Raw genomic sequence first — 27,259 nt, forward strand, 5'->3', positions numbered from 1 at the left:
TAGTTTGAAATACAATTTTATTTTTCTAATCAATATGTAATCTACAAAGTGTTATTACAAGATCATCAGCATGATCTGTTTATATTTATACAGACAAAAATAAAATATTTTCCATTAAGAATAACAGCACTGCTTCAGAGTTATCAAAATTACAGCTAAGAATTACTAACTGCAGCAGTTAATTACTGTGTTTAGTCAACAAAAAGACAAATAAATGTAAAAATGATGTGGACACCAGTACGGCAGCTAAGAAGTCTGTCAAGTAAAATAAATGCAGCTAAATGCAACATGTGAACACACATTTTCCAATGCAGAGTACTTCTGGACAACTACTATGGAGTCTGGAAAAAAGCAAGGAGCATAAGGATGACCATGGCTTGGCATCACGTTCAATGGAGTGCACCATCACCCTCATTTCTCGAGAGCTGCTGCACAAAGGCAGCCAGAGCATCGTTCCCAGTCACTGCAAGGCTTCAGCTTTGACACCCAGTAACATCTCCTGTCCTCACTTTTGTGCTCTCTTATGGTTGCAATAAGCAAACATTGAAGATTGTTTATTTACTAGCATCAAGAATCTTCTACAGTGTGTTTTTTTTTTCCTGCCCGTTATAACTATTCCTTTCTTCTTTTTTTCCCCCCTCTCCTTTATTCTTAGAGGCTTTGATGCAGATCCCATTTTGTCAGTTAAAAGACTTCCATTGACTTCAGTGGGTGTTTGAATCCAAAATTACATCAAATACAATTTACCTACACTAACACAACTAGTCTAAGAAAGATTAATGCAAAGAAAGTTTGTCAGTTTGAGCAAATACAATGCTTTGTAAATAAACACTTTGAAAATAGCCGTTCTCATTGATTTACACTTAAAATTTCACACACACCAACTGTGCTTCCTTTGTGAAGGAAAATACAGATAATATCTAAATACTGCCCTGCAGTAAATGTTAGCGAAGTGTCAGCATCTTAAGTGACCTAAGCATTTGGAAGACTTTCAGTGAGTGCAGGTGCTGGCTGTGGACATGCAGAGAACAGACGTGTGAAACCTGGTTCCTCGCATGATGCCAACGTACCTCATGGGCTATTTAAAGCCCCAGTCCTTCTGCCAGCTGGACACCAAGCACACATTTTAGCAACTGTTCCTCATCTCCCAGAATACAGTGAGATGACTTACTGCCCAGATTTCTAAAGAATAAAAACCAGCATGTTTACTCACTATCACCTGCTATAGTGTTCACAGAAAATGTTAGCAAATAAGTCAAACACAAAGAATATTCATTCAATTGGCTATACTCAATGGCATCAGAGAATGCAGAAGAAATATTATAACGGGGAAGCCAGGGTGTTTCTGCTTCAGCAGGTTGCAGTAGAATAGGAAGTTAGAATTGATGAGGGGAAGTCAGACAATCCAAACTTTCTTTCATTAAAGTGCCTCGTATTTTTAAATATTCTGACAGCAAGGTATACAAACAGCAGTTTGAAACTGAACAGGGTAATTATTCAGCCCTAGGCTTCGCTAATTGTCAGGTTTAAATTGAAAGTTATGCATTAAACAGAGCAGCTTTCTTCCAATACAGGAGTATTTCTGTGGAATGGATTCCCTGTGATCCTGATCCACTTCTTATTAACATAACGGAGTCTGGCAAGGCTCAGATGGAGATCCAAGATTGTGCTACACAGACAAAGTTGTAGCTTGATCTTTTTATGTTAACGAGTTCAGCAAGGCTGAATGATCATTTGCGCCACACCAGATACAATACAGACTCACTACCAAGAAAGATGAATTAAAACGTTGCTTTACAGCTCTAGTATAACCGCGGATTTAAGTGCATTGCAGAGCTCTGCCGCGATGCCAAGGATGAACATTTTGCCCTGCTATGCACTGTGCCACTCAGTTCAGCTGAGAAGTAAACAACCTGAAATTGAATGTGAATAAAAACAAACCAAACATGACTTGAAGGTGCTAATGGCTACTAAAGTCAGAACAGGGATGGAGGATGCAACATCTGAGACATATTTGGATACCTACAGTACTCAAATGCTTGCTTAGATTTATGATAATATAATCTGCTAATAAAAAGGATATATAGAGAAGACAAAATACCATAATAGTCTATTTGGGGCTTTGGCAGTGTAATACCCATAAAAAGCTGCCCCCAGGACTTACTATAGAATCTATTACGCATTTCATTCTCAGCTTCCAAATGGGTGGAAAAGTTTATTGTGGTGAACTATGTTCATATTATGGCCTTCTGTTTCCTCAGACTGGTAATTTTCTCAGTACATATCCCACATTTTTCTACTTTGGGGGAATAACATTTATCTGTATTTTTACACAGTGCTCACATAAACAGTTACAAGCTGTGGCAAAATATAAAGTGAGACATACTGTATTACTGTATTTTTATTCTCCAATAATTTCAGTTTGAAGTAAGGATAATTTTAGGAAAACTGCAGGAAAAAAATTATCACAAGTATTTTTTTAATTTATCAGATTTTTTAACGGAGCTGGAATTACAGCCTGCATAAAATGACTAAGGGGATAATGGCTACATGGAAATGCTAAAAAGACTTCCTACATTACAATAATAGGAAGTTAACACATTAATATAGGGTTAGTAGCTACCTGCTCAAGTGTCACATTTTCACTTCCCTTGCCATAGTCTATTCCTGCATTGCTTCCCCCAAAAAATGCCATTAGAGCCAGCAGCATAACAAAAATACCTCACTTTCCATGCATGAAAAAATGCCCTCTGTTTTGGAAGTTCTTCAAAGCAGCAATGCAGCAGCTTCTGCAGTTTCCAAACCAACATCTGGACCCTAAATCCTAAAGACACAATCAGTAGCAACTCACCATTTTTTCAGCCTGTGGGCTGGTGTAAATTTTCAAAGCTTCACCAAATGAAATTGGAGTGGACCGATTTACGCTTGCTGAGAATATGCCCCCTCACTTGCTGCAACAATGGGGAAAAAAAAAAAAAAAAAAAAGCCTGATGCTGGCACAAACATTTTAATCACATCTGCCATATGTTTTTTTTTTGCCCAAGAGATTACTTCAAATGAACCTATAAAAGTGCTGGGGAGGAAACACTCACTGCCACAGAAAAGTGAGGAATATTATTGCTGAGGAACTTTTCCCATTTTACCAATGAAATCACTCAGTTTATAACTCATTAGTTGAGGCTCTCATAGAGAATAATATTACAACTTGTTTTGCTCACATAAATTGAGGAGAACAAAAACACGGGGGACAGGTTTTCAAATGCCACTAAAAAAAAAAAAAAGTAATTGGTCCTGCTGGAACCTACACATATGCTGGTGTGCACATAAGTGCTCTGGCAATTTTTATTGCTGAGCATTGTATGTTCAAGTGACATGAACTCTTTGAGCAGAGTCGTTAGGTTTCAATATGGACTATGAGATCATTCCCTTGTCAGAGATATGCAACAGGAAAAAATATATATATATTACAATCAGTCAAGTAAGTGCTCACATCCTGCAAACCTTTACAAGCAGACCTTGCTCATCCTGTTTTTCCCATGACGGGAACCTGACTTGAACACAAGCCAATTAAGTGAGTGCTGATTTGCAGCAACAAACCCAAAAGCACTTAAAAGTGTATTTGATGACCTAGTTTAGGATAAACACGATCAATGCGCTTTTTCTAACAATAGAATTTCCAATGTGAATTGATTCCTACTAATATCACAGTGATGATGCCCGCTGTCTTCTTTCACTGCATTAAGCAGTTGCCAGCCTTATCTGGATCTTCTCCATCAAGCCTAATCCACTTCTTTTCAATTTCAACCTGTAGTTAGAAAACAAAAAACAGGTAGAATTAGCAAACAATGGGGGGCACTAGAAGTGTGATTTGCAGCAATGGCACAAGTAAGAGCTTTGACACAGAAGCAAAACATTTCCAGACTGAACAGATTTCAAAACCACTACTCCCAAATATAGCTCACTGAGGAAAAATAAGGCTGCATTTGTCTTTCAGCATCATCTTTGATGAGACAAGGAATTATTTTTTAATGATTCTTTTGCTTGAAGTCATTATCACAAGCACATGCAAGATACAGTTAGAATACAAAGCAGATTTGTTTTGTAAATACTGTATGGAGGGACTGGGTTAGGGGAAGAGAAGGAAAAAATTGGAAAAACAGCCCCGGATACCTGGCAATTGTAAAAAGCTTTCTGAATCACATGTTTCTGTGGCTGCACATCACTCTCTAAGCCCAGTGACTTGACTTCTGTTCCTGATGCACAGGTATCGTGAATGACAAACTGTACAGTAGCAAACGGGTACCAGTCAGAAGGTATTTCCTGGTCTGATCCAAGCTCGAGTTTGTAAGACAGACTGTGTGGATGATCTGAACCTTGGAAAAGATAAAACAAAACACACACACACAAAATCAGTTAATTATTTTTTCCTTGTTCATAACGCATGGTTAGTCTGCTGGCAGAAGACCATAGCTCTCTCTCTTATTAATGCATAGCTGTTACATAGTACAACATCATTCTATCATCTTTTGCTACTTCAGCACACTTTTCACAATGACTGTAGTTCTACAAATTAATTTACAAGTGATTTACTAGATCCTCTCAGCTTCTGATTAAGAAAAGAGTAGTACAAATGTAGGGAAATGGCTGCTAAATCCAGACTATTAGGAAAGAATCTCATTTTTCACTTCAGAATACATTTCTTACTTTACTGTTACAGAAAAATAAAAACTGGAAGACCCAGCTCAGCCAAGAGAAAGATGCCTCCCTATGTACAACCACCAGCCTTTTCCAGGGCTCTCTGCTGTTGGAATTTTCCTGGGGTGTTCCTTTCAAGAGCTAGCACTGTAATAAATGCTGTTACATGAGAGTCTGCCTACAGCAGGAAGATAAAGGTACAGCTCAGACCACAGCTCAAACAAGGTATGTCCCAGCAGCCACGATACAGGCTAGCTGGATTCCCTTCCTAGCTTTGCTTCTGCTTTGGGAAAAGAACACACCCTGCTTCTTCTAAAAGAAAATACTGCTGAAGTAACTGCCCTGTTACAATGTGGAAATGGCATGGGAAATCATTTCTCCTTCACCTGGCCCACCATGAACACCAGGGTGAAACGCCCGCCTTCCGAGGGAACCAAGGTCAGCAGGATCACTTTGCATGAAAGCAGTATAATAGAACAGAAAGTACCCTTTCTATCATATCTGCATCTCCAAATTCTTCTAGGCAAAAAGTAGCAATTTCCTGTTTCCCCCCCTCTCCAGGATTTTAAGCATCAGCATAAACAACTACCTACCATTTGGCTGTAAGCAGAGAAAAACAGAAAAGGGATTGGCCATATTTTGCTGAAGGCAAGCCTGGCAGTATGTATTTTTTATCCATTATATTGAATGGCATCTCAAAGCTCAGGCAAAAGTGTCCCATTCTTGCTTCTCTGGTGGCAGGAATCAATTTTGTATCAAAATGAAGAAAATACTGAAGACGGAGCTAACACACACCAAGCTTTATCTATCCCATAGGAATCATCCATATAACATTCCATATTCAAATGCTCACAGGCATTTGGCAAGACAAAAAATAATAGTAATAAAAAAAGTCCTTCCATAAGAAGTAGCTGAACCTGCAGCAGTTCCCTACAGCAGCAACATCATCTCCAGTGCTCCTAGGAGTCTTGGGCTGGGCACATCCCCTTGCACGGCAGGTGGAAGCTACATATGCAGCATCATCTTGTCTTAGTTTCCCCCACAACCTGCCTCAAAGCCTGCCCAAGCCAGGCCATTTGCAATTTTAGGAAGTCATGTACATTTGCTTGCTTTCGATGGACAGAGTTCTGTCAAATATATCAGTCCTTGAGTTCACCAGAACAGTTTAATTCAATACTGCCCTCCAGATTTCATCCCAAATCTGGAGGGAAGTCAACAGGTCCCCAACAATCCAGGGTTAAAGAGCACAAAATTAATATTTGTCTTAAACATACTCATTATATTAATAATACTTTAGTAGTCAATAAAAAAAACAACTTTTTTTTTTTTTTTAAATTAGAAATCTCATCTCTCTTCCTTCCTTTGTTCAATAAGTTAAAATTTGACTGCCTGGAAGAAAACGTGAGGAACGGGGAAAAAGGAACAAGAAATCTCCTCTGGATTGTCAGCCACTGAACTTCAGATGGTGTGGGGGGGACAGAATCTCTAACTCTTTTTCTCCTCCACATATAACAACAATAATCAACAATTTAAGAGATATTTGCTGACTTCTACTGTTTTTCTCTCTGTCAGTTCACCCAAAGCCACACAAACACAGCCGTATTGTTACAGCCACCACTCCAGACAAGACTGTGTCTGCCACTGGACAAGTGCATTCCTGAACTGTCTGGACTCTCTAAGTGGCTGGTTTACAGGCATCCACTGCAGGCTTGCTTCCAGCATATACAGCATTCAGTCCTTATCCTAAACGTTTCTTCTCTCTGTATCTATTTTTAATGTTGAGAGATCTGAAGCAGATTTCAGAAAATAATCCTATATACACAGCAGATGTTATCTTGCACCATGGGAGAGCATCAGCCACAGGCTATGAAATCCCCCAGCTTTCTTTACGAAAGTGTGCGTCACACTGCATGGGCAGCAACTCAACCCTAGGCAAAATAGCAGCAGTTGTAACACCACGATGGCACACGGGAAGAAGAGGGTTTCTCTCAGCCTCTAGGGCTATTGCTGACAAGGATCTGAGGAGAAAGGATTCATCCAGCAGCGTCTTGTTTGGAGTCCATTCGTGGTAGACACAAAAGGGTGTATATCTAGGGACTTTTGGAGATCAAATTCAGCATCTTCCTGCTGCGGGAGGGAGGCTTATGAAGAAATGAGCAGTGATGGGAATTGTTTGGAAAAGTATTTTGTCTTCCAAGAATGGGAAACCACAAAATTGCTTGGCATTCTCCTGGACAGCTCTCTGATGGTAAATGTCTCATGGCAAGATGCCCACTTGATCCCAGATGAAGGCATAAATGGGCCTTTATTCATGGCCTGCTGCTAGCGGGTCTGTTAGACATGGCATAGTTACGGCTCAGGTACCACCTAACACTTCAAAAGCCCTCTGGGCTTATATTCCAGCTAACATACACTGTGAGAGGCAGAGCATTCATTGTCTCAGTGTTGGGATCTGGTAAGTTCTGGACCCTTTCTTTCCCCTAGGAGGTAGCCTGTAAGAGCAGAGGTGATAGTTCTGGGATCTGGATAAGGCTACTGCCCAGGGTCCTCTGGAGCAGCCTCCCCTGGACCCTTTTAGCTACCCCCAAAACACAGAGCTCCTCCCAGCCCACCCACCTCCTGCACAAGATCACTGCCAGAGGCACTCACCACTTAGCTTGCAAAACAGTTCCTCTGCCCACCACAGGGCCACAGTGGGAGCATGTAGCAACCCCTTCCCACCAGCTGTCAGACATGATTACCCAACACTTCAAGAGACGGCAAGCATTGCCTTAGTTTTCTCCTAAAACCAGCTAGTGTTTGTCACCTCTGCTCCACAAAACTATTGTTTGCTAGCCTTGTGCTACACTGGAGTTAGAAGAAAGAGAGGTTGCGTGTGTAAGACCTTTTTTCCAAAACAACCAACCAACATCAACAACAAAACCAGCAATGCTGAATAAGTGAGTTGCTGGCCAGGACCAAAGAAAATGCAGAAAGACGAGTTGGCTACAGCAGGTACAGCAGGCAGGGTGTACGTCTTTATGGTTACCCAGTGAAAGCTAAGACATCAGCTTTATTGTTAGCATATTATTCAGACACAAGGCTAGCTAGCTGTCCAAATCTACCCTTTCAGGCATCGTGGAGACACTGACCATCTGGCCTGATGGACTGAATCACTCCTGAAAGGTAACTGGACAATTTGGGGAGATAATTGAGTTTTTAATGGCTAGCTTAGGAGACAGAAAACCTGAGTCTGAGGTGTCTAGGCAACTTGTTACAACTTCTTGGAATTGAGACACCAAAGTCTTTTCCTATTTTAAATGTGACGATCTGGCAAACCCAAAAATGTTCTAAATTCTTGCTCCCTTCCTTTCAAGAACAAACAAAAAACCCCACCATGCTATGAAATGAGATTCAAACCATCACCTCGCATTCAGATAGCACTTCACAAAAAAATTAATAACCTAACTTTGCTGCCTTTACTCACACCATTTAGCACTCAATCACCCGTATGAGTAGCATTCAAGCAACCTTACCTGAGGTGGCATTGCAGGAAACACCACAGGGCGCAAATTTACACAGCAAGAGATTAGAACATCGTGATTACAAGACTAACATCTCCCCGGCTCCCTAGGCAGCACACATGCAGAGCTTCTCCAGTGCAAAGACTGGAGACAATACTGTGCTGAAATCATTATATATGGAAGCGTAGAACATTTTAAGTCCTTATTTCACAAAGTGTACGCTCGCACAATTTGCAGAAACTTCATTTGAGCAATTCTTCAAACTCCAAGCCTTTTAAACTTTTTTTTTTAATTAATACTAACACTCAGGCTCCAAACTCTCCATTTATGTATCTGAATGAGCACAGACAGCTTTTAAAAATCTGGCGTATCTCACAGCTGACATAGACTTGGCATGGCCAGCACTCTTCCAAGGAAGTAATTTAATAGAACCCAGTGGATACTAACATATTTCAATGTCTATAAACAATAGATAACCTTTTCTTCCCCACCCCCTCCCCTTATTTTTTTCTAAGCCTTGAATAGAGGCTTTTTGAAAGCAAAAACCTCAGCATATTTTTTCCTCCTTCCAATAGAAGTATTATGAATGCTTACATATTTCTATTGGTTTGACTGTCTTAAGATTTTTGCCACAACTCAGGACAGTTTTATTTTTGAAAGCTTAAATGCATGCAGAATATTCGGCTAAAGGCTTTAAAAATTGACCAGGCAGTAATTCTGCTGAAATGTTTCCTCCAACACATGAGCATTTCAAGGATATAGGTGATTTTTCAGATATCAGCCAGAGGAATTAATCAACCATCAGAAGTTTAAGCTAATGTAGAATGCCACCAAAAAAAAAAAAAATAGTAGTTGCTCTTACTTTCAGAGAACATAAGTCTGGTGCCATGCTCAGGGTTTGGGGTTTTATGCTCTCGGATGCACCTCGCCAGGTGGGGCAAGAGTGTTCTGGGTAGCAAGCTGGCTGGGCTTACTATGCAAAAATAACTATAAGGGATTCTATAGGTACATTGGTCAGAAAAAAAAAAAAGTCCAAGGAGATGTTACCCCACTGTTAAATGAGAAGGTGACATTGACAGTGGGATCGAGGGTACCCTCAGCAAGTTTGCAGATGATACCAAGCTGAGTGGTGTTATCTGCATACACCAGAAGGAAGGGACACCATCCAAAGGGACCTGGACAAGCTTGAGAACTGGGCCCATAATGAGGTTCATCAAGTCCAAGTGCAAGGTGCTGCAGCTGGCTGAGGGCAATCCCAGACATGAGTACAGGCTGGGAGAAGAACTCATTGAGAGCAGCCCTGCAGAGAAGCACTTGAGGGTTCTGGAGAATAAAAAGCTCAACATGAGCCAGCAGTGAGCACTTGCAGCCTGGAAGGCCAACTGCACCCTGGGTCCAGAGGAGGGCCATAAAGATGTTTAGAGGGCTGGAGCACCTCTCCTATGAAGAGAAGCTCAGAGAGCTGGGGGATGTTTGGCATGGAGAAGAGAAGGCTCCAGGGAGACCTCATTGCAGCCATTCAGTACTTAAAGAGCAAAAAAAAATATTAAAAGCAACCCACATAGACAGTCCCATGAGAAAGCACACGCCTGCCATCGCTTCTGGCTCAGCTTCCAGCCTTGCATTAGTCCAGCCACTGATGCTGTGTCTCTTCTGTCCCCACCACTGAGCAGAACGTGAGATACCAAAGTAACAAGCAGCATGCAAAGTGGAGGGCTCTTCTCTAAATAACCAACAATTTGTGGGGACCCAGGAAAAAACATATGGCATTAAAGTAATCCACAGGAGGTTTTGTTTGCTTTTTGTGGGTGTGGGGGTGTTTAATTGCTTTGAATGCAGTCTCACCTGCTCACACATTTAGCTGTCACAAGTAGTGAGTGGACATGTCAGATTAGTACTAGCATACCTGAAACCAGGAATTCAAAGACTGAATCTCTTCTGGACATTTTAAACTGGTAGTTAGTCCAGATAGTCAGGATGTTACAAGCCTAGCCCAAGCTATTTGTAAATCCTACACACCTACTGCCTTTTTAAAAGTACAGATTTTGCAGATGTTTTAGGCAAATACTTCAATAGATGCCCTTGTCTTACACAGATCCCCGAAGTCTCATATACTTAAAATGCCTATCCAAGAAAAGCATCAGGTGCATTCACCCTACAGAACTTAAGTCAGAATGAGACTTCTGTCAAGAACTTGCATGCCTTCAGAAAAGGATGATGTGGCCTGAAAACAGGAATTTTACAACCATGTATTTGTATTTCCCTGCCCCCCAAAATTGTCTTTCCCTCAATTAATATAAACCAACTATTTTGCTTAGACAAAAATTAACAATTCCCACGTGCATGACTACAAACTTAACTGGCTTTACTGCAGCAAGTATCTAGAGAGTTATCAGCACCAGAGAAAAACAGCAATAAAGTGGGAGGCATTTTTGGCAGTGCAGTTATTGCCATGACCATACCATCTCAATACACAAACCCATAAAGAGGCAGTAGATAACAGCCTTTGCAGCAGCACAGTCAAGTTGCTACAAGTTTGACCACAGCACCTTCTAGTTATAGATCATACCCACCATTTTTCAAAAGATGATAGAAATCCAGGACACAACGGTTCCAGTACCACCTTTTCTATTAACTGTATGACACTGAGTGAACAAATCATTTCATCTACCTGCATTTGCTTCCCATCCCCGCACTGTCCAGCACAAACCTCATGTGAAACCTTTATGTGAAGCATAAACCCTCCCATCTGTTTTTTTACTATAGGCTTGAGGTTTACTCCAAACGATGAGATCCACTTCCACACTACTGCAGCCTTAAGATTTGTGACAGTAATACATCTGCCTTCATTGAATTGGGAAAATGCCCTTGGAGAAAAAAAAAAAAAAAAAAAAAAAAAAAAAAGGCTATTTTTTTCAGAAAGGTTAGTCCAGCTTCCACCAATACAGACAGAAATCAGAAGTACTGAAGCTGATGGAGGCTCAGAAGCATAAAAACAGGGCAAAATCCTGAGAAGACATGCACCCAAACCCATCGATTTATAGCGCAAATTATTTACTTGAGTTTTTATCTGGAAGCCTGTCTATCTTCCACACAACAGCCCTGTAGGCACTTTCATATTTGGCTGTTCCAACCGAGACTTGTATTACGGGATCAGATTCAATCTCATGTAAAGAACCAAGGCATGCTCTTCTATTCATTTTTGCTTTTAGGGACTTCTGCCTTTGGAGGTTCATGGTCCAAAGTGCTTTGATCCACTGAACAGGAACTGGAAAGCGTATCATAACATTTTCACAGTATTTCACAGAGGGTAAACGTGTTGTAGCTGAAGACATATTTATAAAAGCCTGAAGTTCTACATATGCCCCCTGAACCACTACTGCAGCCTTCACAGAAAACGGAAGGTCTTCTCCATGGTACTGTGTCCTGAAACGCATTAGCTCCAGCCTATAGGCATCAGGGGGTGTAAACTTAATAATTCGCAATTGCTCAAATTCCTGCGTTTTGACACAGCTATGGAAATAGGAATCAAGAATATTGATCCATTTCTTCTCCACATCCTTCTCAAAGTAATGCTCATCCCTCTTCTGGAGTTCCAGGTCATTCAGAGTTAGAAAGCAGTCAGTACTTCCATTCACAAAACACAAACAATAAACATGTGTGATGACAGCACTTTCTACAAGTTTTCCTTCTGCTTTAGTGACCTTCCCCCAGAAGTTATCTACTATTTCCAGAGTCATTTCTTGTTCTTCATAATTTCTCCTTTGCCTGGAAATGGTAGGAAGCTTCATAAGCTCTTCCTCAACTGTTACAATGAAATCAGTGAAGTCATTATAATCCGTGGTTCCTAACTTTAACATCTGCTCAACCTCCGGCTCATGGATCACTTCTACTTTGGGATGGTACTTCCTTTTCTCCGTGTAAGAAACACACTCGATCTTCACGGTGTGGATTTTTCCTGAAACATTATAGCTCTCTAGTTTGGGTTCAGATAGCTTACAGTGTGGCTGCAGCTGGAATTCTCTGAAAGGTTTCTCGAGGCCCTTTTCATAGTACATCTGCAACACGCCTCCAGCTAGAACCCTCAGGTAAATAGGGCCCCATTGCCGAGATGACATCATGTTCTTCTTTTCAGGAATGCGCAGCATGAACGGCCACCCATCAACTTTCCGGCTCCTGAACAGGCCGTGAGGAACAGCTGGGGATTGCTTGTGCCACGCGTGAGCACTGGAGATGGGAAGGCTTCCCACAGTGTCCGAGCCATCAGCCTGCAGGTGTTCGAGCCTCTCACAGATGTAGCTGAAGGAGCCCTGGTTAAGGCTCTTCTGGTCATGGTAAAACTCTTTTTCTTTAGAATGACAAATGCCTTTGTTAATCGCTTTGTCCTTCCTGCACGTGTTAACATTAGCTGGTGATGTGCTGAGTGAGCATCCGTCCTTCCAAAAGGGACTGGCAAAGCCAGAGTCACTCTGGAAATGGGGGAAGCGCCCCAGTGTCAATGATTCTCCTGACTTGTCACAGCCTCCTTGCAGATCAGGGTTTCCCTCATCTGTTGATCTGGGGAGTGAAGCCTTAACTGGATCGTCATTAGTCAAAGGAAAGCTGCTGGATTTCTGCAAGGCGAGGGAAGAGCAAACCCCAGGTGATGGAAGGTTAACATTTGATGGCCATTCAGGAATAGGATACAGGATATGAATCCCTGGGTTCTGGATGCATGGACTGCCTGGGTAGTCTCTGGTTGGCGTGGTCAGTGGAGAGTTACTGGGGGGCCCAGGGCTTAGGTAGAAGTCAACTACAGGAGACGAGAGTGGAGTGCTGCCTGTAGAAGATGATCGACTTGAAGATTCATACACGTTAGAAAGATTGAGTTTAAGGCCATTTGCTTTACAACTGCTGTGAGTATCAACCAATTTCTGAGGTGACTGGAAGAGTGGCTCATCATCGAAGGTAACCCAATTGGTTGGATTTGAAGAACACATCTTGTAGGAGAGAGCACTTGCAGCTATATCACCCTCAAAGCATCTATAAAGAAAGAACAGACACGATCAGAAATCAATTCCATTGTAAGACAAAACCAAGAAACCCAACCCTTACAATACTCAAACCACACAAAACTTAAAACTTGCATGTAGTTTACAGATCATACAGAATCACAGTGTTTTAGGTTGGAAGGGACCTTAAAGATCATCTAGTTCCAACCCCTCCCATTGGCAGGGATGCCACCCACTAGACCAGGTCGGCCAAAGTGGCCTTGAACACTTCCAGGGATGAGGCATCCATAGTTTCTCCAGGCAACCTGGCCTGATGCTTTATCACCCTCACAGTAAGGAATTTCTTTTATCTAACCTAAAGTTACCCTCTTTTAGTTTAAAACTCAGTTAAATGTATTTTGTGTGTTACATGTCTCTGTTCTCTTCAAAGACCTCTGACTTAAGCTCTCAGAGATCAGACACGTCACAGTAAAGTTAGAGGAGGGGTGGAATGGCTTATAAACAAGCAAGAGCTAGCTATAAGGATGAGCAATACACCCCTGTTGAAGGGTAGACTATAATCCGGAGGAGATACAAGCTGTTGAAGCACAAGTCAAAGCCAAGTAAGTAACAACATATGCATCTGCCAAGCACTGAATTGGCTGGTGGCCTGGAAAAAGCACCAGGCTTCGAACGAATTAATACACTTATCAAACAGAGCGGCTTTGGTGAATTGCACAGCTAGATGTCCTCTGAGCAAGACTGTAACCAGTAAATAATTGTTTTGCTTTTGTTGTTCTAAACCATGCACTGAGATGTAAATGCTCATTGTATCCTTATGCAAGATGTGTCATCCACAAAGTTTTTCCTCCCCACTGCTCCCGACTAACGCAGAAGTGAGAAATAAATTGCTGTTGACTGCAGAGGAATCCAGTACAATGAAGCACCACAGGGCCTACATAAACATCGTTTATCTGAAAAACAGTATTCTTATTGTGCCAGAGTGTGTTCACATTTGCCGGAAAGCACGAGGAAGGCAGAGTTCATGTGCACAAAACCACCTGCATGCATATTACTCTGTTAATTACAGCTAGATAACAATAACCTAGAGCCATTCTCCTTCATGCTCAAGCAGCCATAGTCAGGCCATTTCTTAATTGCACAGCAAGGATGTAGGCATATAATCGTGTAACCACAAAAGCCATTCCTCATCTGCAGCGTTTAGGGAACAGTCTGTTTCTAGAGATGACAAACTTCAGCCAAGTGGAATCTTATCCTACGAGTCATTATTTTTCAAAACTTCTCCCTTATTTCTTGGCGGGCTTATAGCCTTTAAGAAAGCATCACGAACTGACACAAGACACTCACCCCGCTGCTGAACAAACAAGGGCTTGGCATGGACCCTTTGGTCCTTCATTATTTTTCTGAACTCTCAACCTCTTTGTTCAGGAAAAATATTTGCACTATGCTAGTTATTTTATAAGCGTTCTCCTCTCCACTTAAAGAGAGAAGGAGAAAATGAGCAAACAAGTTACAAAGGACAATCACAGCTCAGACACACAACTACTACTGTACCCCTTCGCCCACTCAGTCACTTCATTAAAATCAAGTGCAGCAGTGGGGAGAAAAATCAAAGCTCCTTGGTCTCATATTTGGTCATCATTTTTTCTTCCTATTTCACAGCCTTCTCCTCCGTCCCCTCTGCAGCATTTATTGTCGGCTTTAGCAAGCAGGAAGTTTCAATGTTTTCAGGCTCACTCCATCCCCATCTGGCATTTATGAAAGATAAGTGACTGCCAGCCAGAGAAAAAACACTGCGGGCAAAAAACCACGCTGAGCAAGGAGAGTGAGAGACCTTGCTGCCTGGGCTCCGTGGATGTAGCTGAAAGGAAGTGACGGTGCACTCAGGAGCCTGACAAAGCACAGCCTTCCTGTCCCGCTGCTGCTAAACTGAAGAGGCAAATAACAAAAACTTGAGATCGTGCAAAAGAAGAAGAAAATATAAAACAGAAACATTTGCAAACCATGTTTACAGGAAAAAAATATGCATTTTCTAGTGCATTTCCCTTTCACATTACAAATTAAGTTTTTCAGTGCCCTTTATTATTTCCAGATGTTGAACTATTTTTTTCCAGCCTCTGTTGCTATTCAGCCTTTTTAAAATGTGATACTGCAGATTATTCAGCAAATACAAAACACTCATAAAGATGTTTGAAATGTAACTGCCATATACTTAACCTCAGTCGATAAATGTCTACAAAGGGAAACACTTTGGCAGATGGAGCTCTCACCTGCAGTTACAATATCATTCACGTACCTGTCAAAAAGTGCAGCTTTCACCTTTTATTACTTGCTCAGAAATGTATTAAAAAAATAAAAAAAAAAAGATACTGATATTAAAAACAAACAAAGAAAAAACACAGGCAAGAAGCAAGTGTTGAAATAGGTAGCAATTCCACTGCTAGTGCTCACTGATTACTGAAAGCAATTTCTGGGAGTGGAGAAAAAAATCATACAGATCTTTAAAAGCTATTTTTGTAATGTCATGCTAATATGATGAAATGCACCCTCTCCTCTGTTACAGACAGCACCATTCATCTAGTACTTAAAAGAAAAACACACGTTTATAGTCTTACCTACTTCATGTAGTTTGTTCTCAGATGCTTTTACATCTGTACGACACAATAAATTAATCCTGTCTCTCAAGTCCTCTTTTGTTCTAAAAAGTGCTTCAAATTCCTTCTTAAGAATTAGCGCATTCTTCCTTTAAAAGGCATTACAATCAGGCTGTAAAATAGATGTGGTTTGGCTCCAAAAAGCTCCCTAGGGACCCATGTAAGCATAACCCAGATATTTTAGGTAACAGGAAAACGATACAAGATGCCATTGATCTTTGTGACCACGTACACTATGCAGCCCCTAACATCTAAATTACAAGCACGTGTGGTATCTCCTTCAGATATGTGACAGGAAATACCATTTTTAGCATATTAAAATCATAAACAAAAAGCTGGCTGAAATACCAGCTGATCTTAAATTTGACTGCAGCGAACCCAAGAGCTGCGACTCATCTCAACCCATTGTGTTCTGCCTGAAAACAATCTTTGCATTTAGCAAATTAACTCAGTCCCTCAGTATTTAATGAACAGAAGTTGCAGCTGTAACTTCTTCATTTTGATACCTCGAGGATGTAAGCAAGAGGATTCCTACCCTATTATTGAGAGATTTTATAGGCTGCAGCAATTACCAGGTCCTTTGCTGCTTCTAAAATCCCAGATCAAATCTGCTGCTAAAATACAGCTTCTGTGCCTTGTGGGGGGATGCTGCTCTCTGTTCCTGCAGCAAAAGGGTAATAACAACTAACTTGCTCCAAGATGCAATTGAAGGTATCGACTGTGGTATTTTTAATCCAGATACACCTTGCTCCTCAGCTAGATGAGGATGGTGATATCCTCCCGTTGCGTCTCCACCACCCCAATGGAGCAGCTTCTCATCACCTCCTACAGCAGGGAAGAACCAGTATGTGAGCCGGTGCTGTCTGCAGCCCTGCACATCACAGTACCCAGACCAACAATACCCAGACAACCCAGGGTTGTCTGTAGGATGAAAAACATTGGGGGTCACGTAGCTGCTAGGGAACCCCCTGAGCATCTCAGCCCCAAGGTCTTCCCAGCTTCTGACACCAGGTAAATCCTTCAAGCATATCCCTGTGGATTTAAACACAAAGGGATGGTTGCAGGACAGTCTCTATCACAGCATAGCTCCCACAATGGCAACTCAAAGCTTTCACATGTTTGCACAAGGATTGTCTCCTGGTTTTGTTTGTTTGTTTTTCCTTATTTTTCTTTTAAAAATATTGAAGAGGAATGGGGTCAGTTAACAGGGAATAACAGGGAAACAACTTGCTTTTGCAAAGCATATAGTAAGTGAAGTAATGTTTAATAGAGTGTACTCATATTCCAAAATACACAGAGAAGCGTAATTACATAGATACATTCATTATCACCTCTTTAGCTCCAGAGACTATTGCAGCTTCAAAAGCATTAGACTATACAGTCTTTAAATAAGTTCTCTTTGTAACGCCTGAGCACATCTCTCAGGCATGCTACTTCCATGGCAGGATCTTACTAGGCAGATGTCAACATTACACATTAGTTCAAGCTCAAAAAAAAAAAAAAAAAAAAGCAGATTTAGCAATGCACATATACCTAGACACACACACTGTAACAAAACACTTAAACAAACCCTTCAAAACCAGCTGAACTCTTGGCACAAGCTGCTCCATTTGTGGACAACACCTGGCAGTTTTATTTCTGCCCTGCCAGAGGGGCTATGGCCCCCATACGTTAGCGCACGTAAACGATATTTCCAGGAAGCACATCAGCCACTCTCCACGTGCTCTCTAGAAACCTAATGCAAAACTCCCCATACTATGCATGCCGCAGTAAAGCTGTCCCATAATGACACCATATGAGTTGTTACTGTTTATTGTATAAATATGCAGACGATTCTTAAAGCATTTTACCATAAAGCGTAATGGTTTCACAGGGAAGTACAAATTCTCTGCAGTTTAAGCAATAAAGCACATATGGTGTATAAAATAACCTAAACATTTGTAAGTCCTTGTAATATCCAAGTAAAATATGGCAAATGTATCTCTCAGTTTTACAGCCATATTCCTTTATCACCATATAGTTTATTACTTAACTACACAAAGAAAAAAAATGAAGAACACCTTCTATGTAAAACATTGCTTGATTTATGCTGATTTGCCTCAAATTTTATTTTGAGACTACATATGGCTGCACTTTTATTTAACTCTGCTCTACGTCTCCTAGACAGAGAAAAAAATCTCAGATCTGTACTTCGGAAATAAACACAAGTAAATGACAAAACTGACTGTGAAAAATTGGCTTTCGTTTGTGTTTTGGATATATACGTGAAGTCTTCCACTGCATCACTCATTTCGTTACTTTTAGAAAATAAGTCATTGGCCTAAGAGTGAAAAATACACAGACTTCAAAGCATAATGTGAATTTGTATTTATAACGTTGGCTCCGCAGAGCATGGGCACAGCTGGGGGAAGCTGTTCATGGGGGCTTCCAGACTCCTTGCACCAGGAGCACAACCTCCATGCAAGGCAGGAGTAACTCACTCTGTCCTGAGTCACACACAGCTGACAGATACAGCAGCTGATACTGCACACACAAGAGTGAAAAAATTAACATTTTTAGTTGGGGGTTGGAACTAGATGATCTTTTTAAGGTCCCTTCCAACCCGAGCCATTCTATGATTAATGGCATCAGCACAACGCTGCTTGTGTCCACCTTGCACTGGGAGTAAAGCAAATCTCACATCTGGACGTTGTCTATGCTGGGGAAAAAAGGCACCCAACATACAAACACTGCAGCAAACACGGAAGGTTAACAGGTTATTGTGTTATTAAAATGTCAAGTCCATGTATTGGCCCAAATGTGCTGTCCCTGAAGAGAATCCAGCGCTCAGGACAAATTCCGTACAGCAGTGCTCAAGGGAACACCTGCTTCTCTGCACCTCTGAGTCACGTCTCATGCCTTAAAAAGCTGCAAACAGATAGTAAATTCGCACACGAGGGAAAACCTACAGCAAGCTTTCAAAATAAAATGAAAAAAGCAGCAGTGCTGCCAGATTCACATCTCTAGTTATCTACTCCAGGCTGCGTGTTACTGAAGAGGGTTTCCCCCAGAGAAGCAGCTCTTCTTGCTCACTTCAGAACAAGGGTAGACAGTGATGACTTTCCAGTTTATACAGAACAGAATAATTTACTTGGAATTGCATTATTGATCTTCAAAGATCATTGAGTCCAACCGCCCAACCACTTCAGGGCTAACCAAAAATGAACGCATTTTAATAAGGACATTTTTCAAATGCCACTTGAACACTGACAGGCACAGGACATCAACCACCTCGTTAGGAAGCCTGTTCCAGTGTCTGACAACCATCACAGTAAAGACACATTTCCTAATGTCCCATCCAAACCTCCCCGGTGCTGCTTTGTGCCATTTCCTTGTGTCCTATCACCAGTTACCAGAGAGAAGAGCTCAGTGCCTCCTTCTCCGCTTCCCCTGCTCAAGAAGTTGAAGAGAGATGTTGTACAAAAATTTAGCATACCTGTTCGAAGGCATTTTCAATTCTTCCATGGAACAACTGCCCCAACCTTAACCAGTGGGTTCTGTGAAGGACCTTCTCGTGCCTGGATCCACCCTAACAGACCTTCCCTAGCATTCAGATGTGAAGTAATTGCAAAAGCTGTTTCAAAAAGACAACAAAACCACATGCATGACTGCCCTTGAGCGCAATGTGATCAGCTTAAGTTGATCTCCCTGTATGCCGTAAGCCACGATGCCCGCAGCCTCCCTCCTTGCTCCTGTGGTCACACAGCCAGGGTGAGTCACACGAGCTCGCTCGCTGATCCAACTAAACGCATGGCCGTAGGGCACACCAGTTTTAATGTGAAGATGGCACTCGAGAAAAACAGGAATACTCCTTCAGCCTGCAGATGCATTATAAAACACACAAATCAATGACTGCAGCAGCAGAGAGAAGTCAGGAAGAACTAACCCTGTTCTTTACAATTAAAAGGTAATAAGAATGACAAACAAAAAAAAAAGGGGGGGGGGGTTAACTGATCTCTGATTTATCATCTCGGGTTTTTTTATTAAAGGCTCTGATTCATCATCTAGCCACAAGAATGGCAAACGTAAATACTCAACGCAAGTCTAAGCATCTCTCTTGGGTCCATTAATGGTTCTCACATCTTGGTTCCTTCAGAAGACTCAGGAAAGGCACCTATGAACAGAGAGGTGCTGGCCACCCAAGTTTTCCCTCTTTTCTGTTTCAGGAAGGCTGGGTCTCAGTAACACATGCTTTTGGTAGCACGTGTTTCTCTGCATCCTTGGACTTCAGGTTTGTACCTGAGGACACAGTACGGGCCATCCCATGCTCATGCCCCACTCACTGGCAAACAGGTGATCAGCGGGGCAACATTCATCAGGACAGCATCCACTGGCACAAGTGGTGGAAGTACTTCTACTAAGTTGGCTGAGACCAGCATTAAGCCGTAAGAACTCCAAAATGGTAATCCATGTAAAAGTAAACACCTTTAGTAGAAAAAACCTCTCTTTTCCTAGCAGACATAAAGACAAGTTTGATCAAAGCAGTACAGTAACTAGTAAGCATTCTCTTCATCATTTATTTTCCTTCTTATTGTCCAGTTAGATGAGATATATAAATCATCTTTAATTCACTTCATGCACATGCTTGCTTGTCTCCTTTATACCGCACACCCCTCCATGGGGCCTCTCTTCTCTATACAAAAAAAAAAATCACCCCGATTAGAGGATAAACAGGGGAGAAGAGGCTGAAGTTCCCGCTGCCATCCAGTCCCCTCTCCAGCATTGCCATAGTGACTGCACAGCCCATGCTCCGCAGGCAGGTTTTGGGGAGCCAGTGAGCAGTTACAGAAGAGACCCATGTAAACTGTTTACTGACAGTAGCTGACGTTTTACTGCATGGATGGCTTTTTTGTTGGTTCCTCCCTCTCCTCCCCCCCCCCCCCTTTTTTTTTTTCTTTAAACCATAACACAGTGCTCTGGCCTGGAAAAGACGGGAAAATAAATCTGTTTTTATTTACAGTACTCCTGCAGGTCACCAAGCTAATGGCATGTCACTGATTAACTTTAAACAGTGTTTGGGAAACAAATTATCATTAGGAATGCACAAACATCTCACACAAGTGCTCTGGTCACGGCAGAACTGCAGAGGGCTTCAGCAAGTAGTTTATTTAACATCCAAACTCCTCCCCATGAGCAGAGGCAGGGATTTATAACACTACCAAGCAGCAGAAATGCAGTCATGTACAGCTGTGTCATTTCTCTAAAATCAACAACCTTATTTTAGAATTAAGCAGCCCTCTGGATGAAAAACAAAACAAAAAGAAGTCCTGAAGGCTTTGGCACACAGATCGCATATCAAAACGTTAAACAGGCCATGTTTAGAAACAAATTTAAAACTGGTCCTCAGCTAGCGTTTGTAGTGTCCCTGGGAAGCCATGGATGAAATGACACAACGAATACGTGATGAAAAAGTATGCTTCCAAACCTCCTTCCCCAAATCTTAGCACTGAACAACAAGAAGCAGGGAAGCTATTCGAAATACTACACTTAGCATATTCACTGAACCACATGGTATACTTGGGGGGAGGATGGATGGAGGGATGGGGGGTATATTCAGAGTCAGTTTTTACATCAGCATTTAAAACTACCTCATGCTTTAGTAGCCAATAAACAAGAGCTAGTACCTTCCCAGAGATCAACACACCACCTAAATTTGCAGAGCTCTTAACACGAGAAGTACTGCATGGAATCTACCACTAACATTTTCTGACAGACCCATTCCCTCCTAAACTGCGGGATATTCTGTTTCCCCTGTCATAAAGCCTGAACACTCATACTAATAAGGAGTATCATAATTAAATCCTTACTGCTTAATTGAAGAGAAGTATTTTTAATAGCTACTGATCACAGTCATGTCAGAAAGTACGATTCCTAATTCACTTACCCAAAAATCCTCATCTGGATTCCTCTCCAAAAGCATCTCTAACACAGATGTGGACCCCATGGTACGGACCTGTATCGGCACAGTTCTTGAAGAGCTGCTGCCTGTGGGCAGCCCCTGCAGAATCAGTTTGGGAGGGACCCCACGTGGAGCAGGGGCAGAGTGACCGTGAAGGAGCGGTGGAGATAAAGTTTTAGGGACTGACCACAGCCCCCATTCCTCTGCGCTGCTCAGGGGAGAAGGTAGGTACGGTGGATGGGGGAAAGGTATTTGTAGTTTGTTTTTAGCTTCTCACTGCTCTAGTCTGCTAGTGATAGGCAATAAATTACATTCATCTCCTTATACTGAGTTTATTTTGGCCATGGCAGTAATTGGTGAGCAATCTCCCTGTCCTTAAGTCAACCCTCGAGCCTTTTTCCATGGTGTTTTCTCCCCCACTTCCTCTGAGGAGGAGTTAGAGAGCAGTTGTGGTGGAGTTTAGTTGCCCAACAGGGTGAAAACACGATGCCAGAGTTAACATTCATGCACAGATAAACTTAAGAGCTTGCATTGATTTGTTATTTAGAGATCTGGATTTGGGTAGCTACGTGTCAGTGTAAGGTCTGGTCAAACTCTAGCAGTACAAACTTCTTCTGTGCTCTGAACCAGTCACACACTAGTTACATGATGCAGTGCTAAGCTCTGCTCTCTATATAGCTACTCATACATAGTCAGGGAAATAGGTAAGCTTTTTTTCATAACATTTTCTTGCCGTAGGTGGACTTTCAATGCAGTAAAGCAGGCAATTTGATGTTTTGCCTTTGGCTAACTTTCTTCTTTTATTACACATGTAGAAGAGCCTTGACCTCCAGACAGGGAAAATGGAGCTAACAGGAAGGTGAACAGTTCATGTGTAAGAGCCTCAGGCTCTAAAACTTTTGTTCCCTTCCCCATCCAGACGTTACCATCCTCTCCCTAAAAGTTAAGTCCTGCTTGCAGAAAAATCAGGTTTCTGGTGCACTCTGCATTGGTGAGAAAACATCCCAAACCAGGAATGCGAGCACAGACATCCGTAACCTAACTCTTACCGTGCTTCAATAAAACACCCCAGTCAGCATTTTTCCTAGCATGTTTACGAGGTGCTCTCAGTTGTCGCAAATAGCAGAACACCTAAATCTTTAAAAAAAAAAAAAAAAAAAAAAAACCTTACTGAAGGGATCCTTCTCCCTGAATACTGAGTTAAAACCAGAAAACAAAAGTTTTCTGTAGCCTTTGTCACCTACAATACGCTTGAGTTATGTCTCCAGAGTGTGTACGAAGGGCTTATTTATACATAGTAAGCACAGTCTAACCAGCTCTGACCCGTGCCAGCGCTGCAAGGCACACAGTTCAGCTGGAGCTGCTGGTTTGCTTCCCCAAAGCCCTGGGTGCTGCTGGCCATCCAGCAGAAATTTCTGCACCAATAACTTCAGACGCTGCGAGCACACATGCACAGTTTAACACCACCAGCTGCATTACTAGACAACATGAGGAAGGCTCCAGGAGTTCATTTCGCTTCAAAGAGCACACGGAAAGAAAGAAAGAAATCCTCGCTGGCCTGGCTGCCTGCTGAAACAAGGCGAAAGTCCTGGGGACCGGGGGGATGCCCGCACCCAGCGCCCCGGCACGCCGCGCAAACCCTGCCCCTTCTCGCCACTTCGCCGTCGGTAAATAAACAAAGGTAGATCCCGGCATTTATTAAACCCCGTTCTTCACCCAAAAAACGGAGAACCCCACCCACTTACCCCGTTCCAACCACCGGGAAAACGCCGCTGCTGACGGCGACGCCGCCGGCCCCGGCTGCCCTCCGGCGACCCGCGGCATCCGCTGCAGCCGCCCGGGCAGCGAGCGGGGCAGCCTCGGCCCGCCCGGCCCCGTCCTCACACGGACGCCCGGGAGGGGGTCAGCGCTGTGGGCAAACCCAGCCGGCACCGCCCGGGCAGGAGGCGACGAGGGACCGGGAGCAGAACCGGGACCGGGACCGGGACCGGGGCCGGGGCCGGGTCCGTGCCCAGGCTCCGCCTCGCCGCCCCGCCCCGGCCCGTCCCGGCCGCCCCCGCAGCCCCCGCGGCGCCTGGCGGGGCCGCCATTTGCCGCGCGGAGGGACCCCGCCGGGCTGAGCCCAGCCTCGGTGGGAGAGCTGGTAGCTCTTGGGATTTATCTTTAAAATAAACTTCTTTTAAAAACTGGGTAGCGTTCCCGTGGCAAGGACGTTGTTTAATCCTCGAGATTAAGCCGAGTGCTTGCGTTTCGGTTTGATGCCTGAGCACGTCTTGTGGACAAACTTTGGGGAGGGACGGGGTGCGTTAGGCAGGCGGTGAGGGACGGATTCCACCGCGGCTGCTGGGAACAAGCACGCTCTCTCTTCCAGTGGCACCAAACGCTGCCCTCAAGGTCACGTCTTTCAAAGGTGCAAAATAATTCACCTCTTGTGCTGCTCACATCCCAGAAATTCTTTCAAACAATTTCCCCTTATCTTGAAATTTAAACAGCCTAAGTGGATCTGCTGAGCGGCAGGACCACAGGAGCCATTCATCTGCGCTTACAGCCTAATCTTGTTTCATTTCCTGCCCTTTCCCCAGCATACAATAAGTGTGCTCACCACTGAACCATCAGGTCTGCAAAACTTCATGGTTTCAAACAGGACTGGTGGTGAAATTACAGAAATTCTATTTTATTTAACTCTCCAGCATATAACAAATTTCAAATGATAGGGGAACCTTTTCAATAGGGGAAAAGCAAGTGTTTATTCCAACATTTATCATGAATTTAAAACAAAAAGTTACTTTCTAGACCCATTGTTAATGGCAATATGGTAATACCTGTGCCAATTTTTCTTATATGTTATAATGCATATGATATAGCATTGCTGGGTTTGGTTTTCACCAACTTTTAATAAAAAGTGATATGCATAAAAATCCTGATATATCCAGTAAATAGTACAGAGCTCTTTTGAGATGCTCCACAGCCTTCATTTAAAACAGTGTTGAGGAGTGCTTCAAGTGTATCAATTGAATTTTTGTGTAAAAGAAGTTACCCAAGCATATATGAAATCTGTGAAATGTAGAAAGTGGGGAAGAAAATGTCTGATGAAAGCAAGATTTCATTGCAGTGGTAGTGGGTGCTACAGCAGTAGAGGAGAGTTTCTTACTAGTACTTATAGTTAAGGCAACTTTGTGTGTGACAAGGACTCCAGGATCACTCTCTTCAGCTGTGTACCCCTCCTAGGTGTCTCCCTTTAAGCACTGTGCTGGCTCAAAAGCATGGGTAGGGCTCTGCAGCCATTTAGCTTACATCAGATACATAAACTTGCTGGTTTCTTAGCAAAATCTTAAGCCAGGGTGATTTTCCAATTTGTGTACAGTAGGAGTTTTCTTCTCTGTAGCATCAATTTTCCTCTCTCTAAAAAGGAAGGTGCTCTCAAAGAAAAAGCAAAGGATTTCTTGGTGTCCAGAACATATGTCCCAGGAAAGGGACACGTGAAAGAAAAGAAGTGTCTCTGTTTTAACGAATATGCCCCTCAACCCTTGGGAAATAACATTTTTTGGTGGAGTAGCAGTCACAGGGACAGTAACTGTGGGAAAAGACTCATGACCACAACCAGTTAGGTGACAAATGATCTACCACTAGAGGAAAATCTGCTCATATTGCCCTGCAGAAGATGCATTGCAGTCAAAGAGGAGCTGAGGAAGGGCAAGCTACTGCGACTGAGATTCAGAGATGAATTACAATTGTTTTAGAAATGAGGACCTCCTAGGAAACAGGCTTGGAGTAAGCATGTGGGCAGCCTCTGGTGAGGATATGAGACACTGATATGTAACCTATGAGCCAAGGGGCTGATTTTCCATGGGGTAGGAAGCTTGTGAGATTGTTCTATGAGGCTTTTCTAGAAATGGAGTTGAGACAGGGTCCAGTAAATTGAATGGCCTGAGGTGGGATGAGCAGTGACTTTGATACGCACACAGCAACAAAGATTTCAATCAATGCTGAAAGACATCATTTTCAACAACACATTTCAGGCTTTAGACCACTTATCCTCGGAATTCTTAGCCTCCCGACCAGGGAGGTGATCCTCCCCCTGTATTCTGCTCTGGTGAGGCCGCACTTCGAGTACTGTGTTCAGCTTGGGCCCCTCACTACAAGAAGGACATCGAGGCCCTGGAGTGTGTCCAGAGAAGGGCTACGAAGCTGGTGAAGGGCCTGGAGCACAAGTCCTGTGAGGAGCGGCTGAGGGAACTGGGATTGTTTAGTCTGGGGAAGAGTCTCAGGGGAGACCTTATTGCTCTCTACAGCTACCTGAAAGGAAGGTGTGGGGAGCTGGGCGTCAGCCTCTTCTCACGGGTAACTAGTGATAGGACTAGAGAGAATGGCCTCAAGTTGTGCAGGGGAGGTTCAGGTTGGAAACAAGGAGACATTTCTTCTCAGAAAGAGCAGTCAAGCATTGGAACGGGTTGCCCAGGGAGGTGGTGGAGTCACTGTCCCTGGGGGTGTCCAAGGAAAGGTTGGATGTGGTGCTTAGGGACATGGTTTAGTGGGTGACATTGTTTGTAGGGTGATGGTTGGACCAGATGATCTTGGTGGTCTTTTCCAACCCTAATGATTCTATGATTTTCTTCAAGGTAGGCCATCAAAATTGCCAAGTCTTCCTAAAAACCCATAGAGTAATGGAAAGACCAAGCTGCAATGTTGGAAGACCATGTCCAGGGCAGGTCTTGCCCTCTGTTCACCCTTGTCAGTGACCTTGACCTCTCAGAGCAAATAGCTCCCAGCTCCAAGAGAGGACAGGTTATCTTCTGCTTCTGAGTTTCTCTGGAGAGAGGAGATCCATCAAAGAAATGCAGAACAAGGCTTGGAAATTGGCTTAATTACCAACCGGATAATTGTCATATTACCCTAATACAAACTTTCTCAGCCAGTACGTGGAGTATCTCTAGATTGTGCTTACCAGAGGTACCATGCTGCAAAAAGTACACCAATCATGGATAGAATGTGTGGGATGAAAGGGGGACTGCAGATACTCTAATTCCTTGTATGCAAAGCCATCAAGATCAGCGACAGCTCGTTTACAGCAGTAAATTCTAGTTTCTTGTGTAATGTATCTAAATTTCTTTATAAGGCATCATGTGTTCATTTTAGCTTCCCTGCTTTTCAGTGCTGATGAACTTTCCCTTGAATTTTAAAGAGATTAAGGAGAGGTGTCCTTTTGTAAATTACTTTCATTTGTCCTAATATCTTCTCCAAAAACTAAGCAATATTGATCTTTTGCTGTATTCAGGGGAAATATTCTGGATGCCTGCAGTTGCAATGGAAATGTTCAACACAGTTTTCCCTACAAATAAATTTATCTGTTAGTTTAATGCATTCCAATTACAAAAATTGTGCTAAGAAAAAAAAAAAAAAAAGCTATTCTTGTTTTTATTTTTGTTTAGTTTTAGATCAATTTTTATTATCTTAATAATAATAATAAACAATACCTCA

The 27,259-nt window shown here is 42.7% G+C and overlaps 1 protein-coding gene across 1 annotated transcript; it reads right to left on the reverse strand.

Moving 5' to 3' along the window:
* Positions 1-23,842, reverse strand: STON1 (stonin 1). The gene is made up of 4 exons (XM_084514189.1): positions 23,527-23,842; positions 11,257-13,220; positions 4,171-4,373; positions 1-3,805 (listed from the first exon to the last, which is right to left on the reverse strand). The coding sequence occupies exons 2-4, from the start codon at positions 13,175-13,177 to the stop codon at positions 3,731-3,733; spliced, it is 2,199 nt and encodes a 732-aa protein (XP_084370315.1). The 5' UTR covers positions 13,178-13,220; positions 23,527-23,842; the 3' UTR covers positions 1-3,730.
* Between the last annotated feature and the right edge of the window lie 3,417 nt (positions 23,843-27,259).

The sequence above is a fragment of the Aythya ferina genome, assembly GCF_964211825.1.
Source record: "Aythya ferina genome assembly, chromosome: 3".
In the NCBI taxonomy this organism is placed as follows: domain Eukaryota; kingdom Metazoa; phylum Chordata; class Aves; order Anseriformes; family Anatidae; genus Aythya; species Aythya ferina.

Coding starts and splice junctions, on each gene's coding strand:
- STON1 (XM_084514189.1), bottom strand. CDS start 13,177: ATGTGTTCTTCAAATCCAACCAATTGGGTTACCTTCGATGATGAGCCA. Junction 4,374..11,256: donor GCTTCCAGATAAAAACTCAA/GTAAATAATTTG, acceptor ATCTTTTCCAAG/GTTCAGATCATCCACACAGT. Junction 3,806..4,170: donor AAGCTTTTTACAATTGCCAG/GTATCCGGGGCT, acceptor TTCTAACTACAG/GTTGAAATTGAAAAGAAGTG.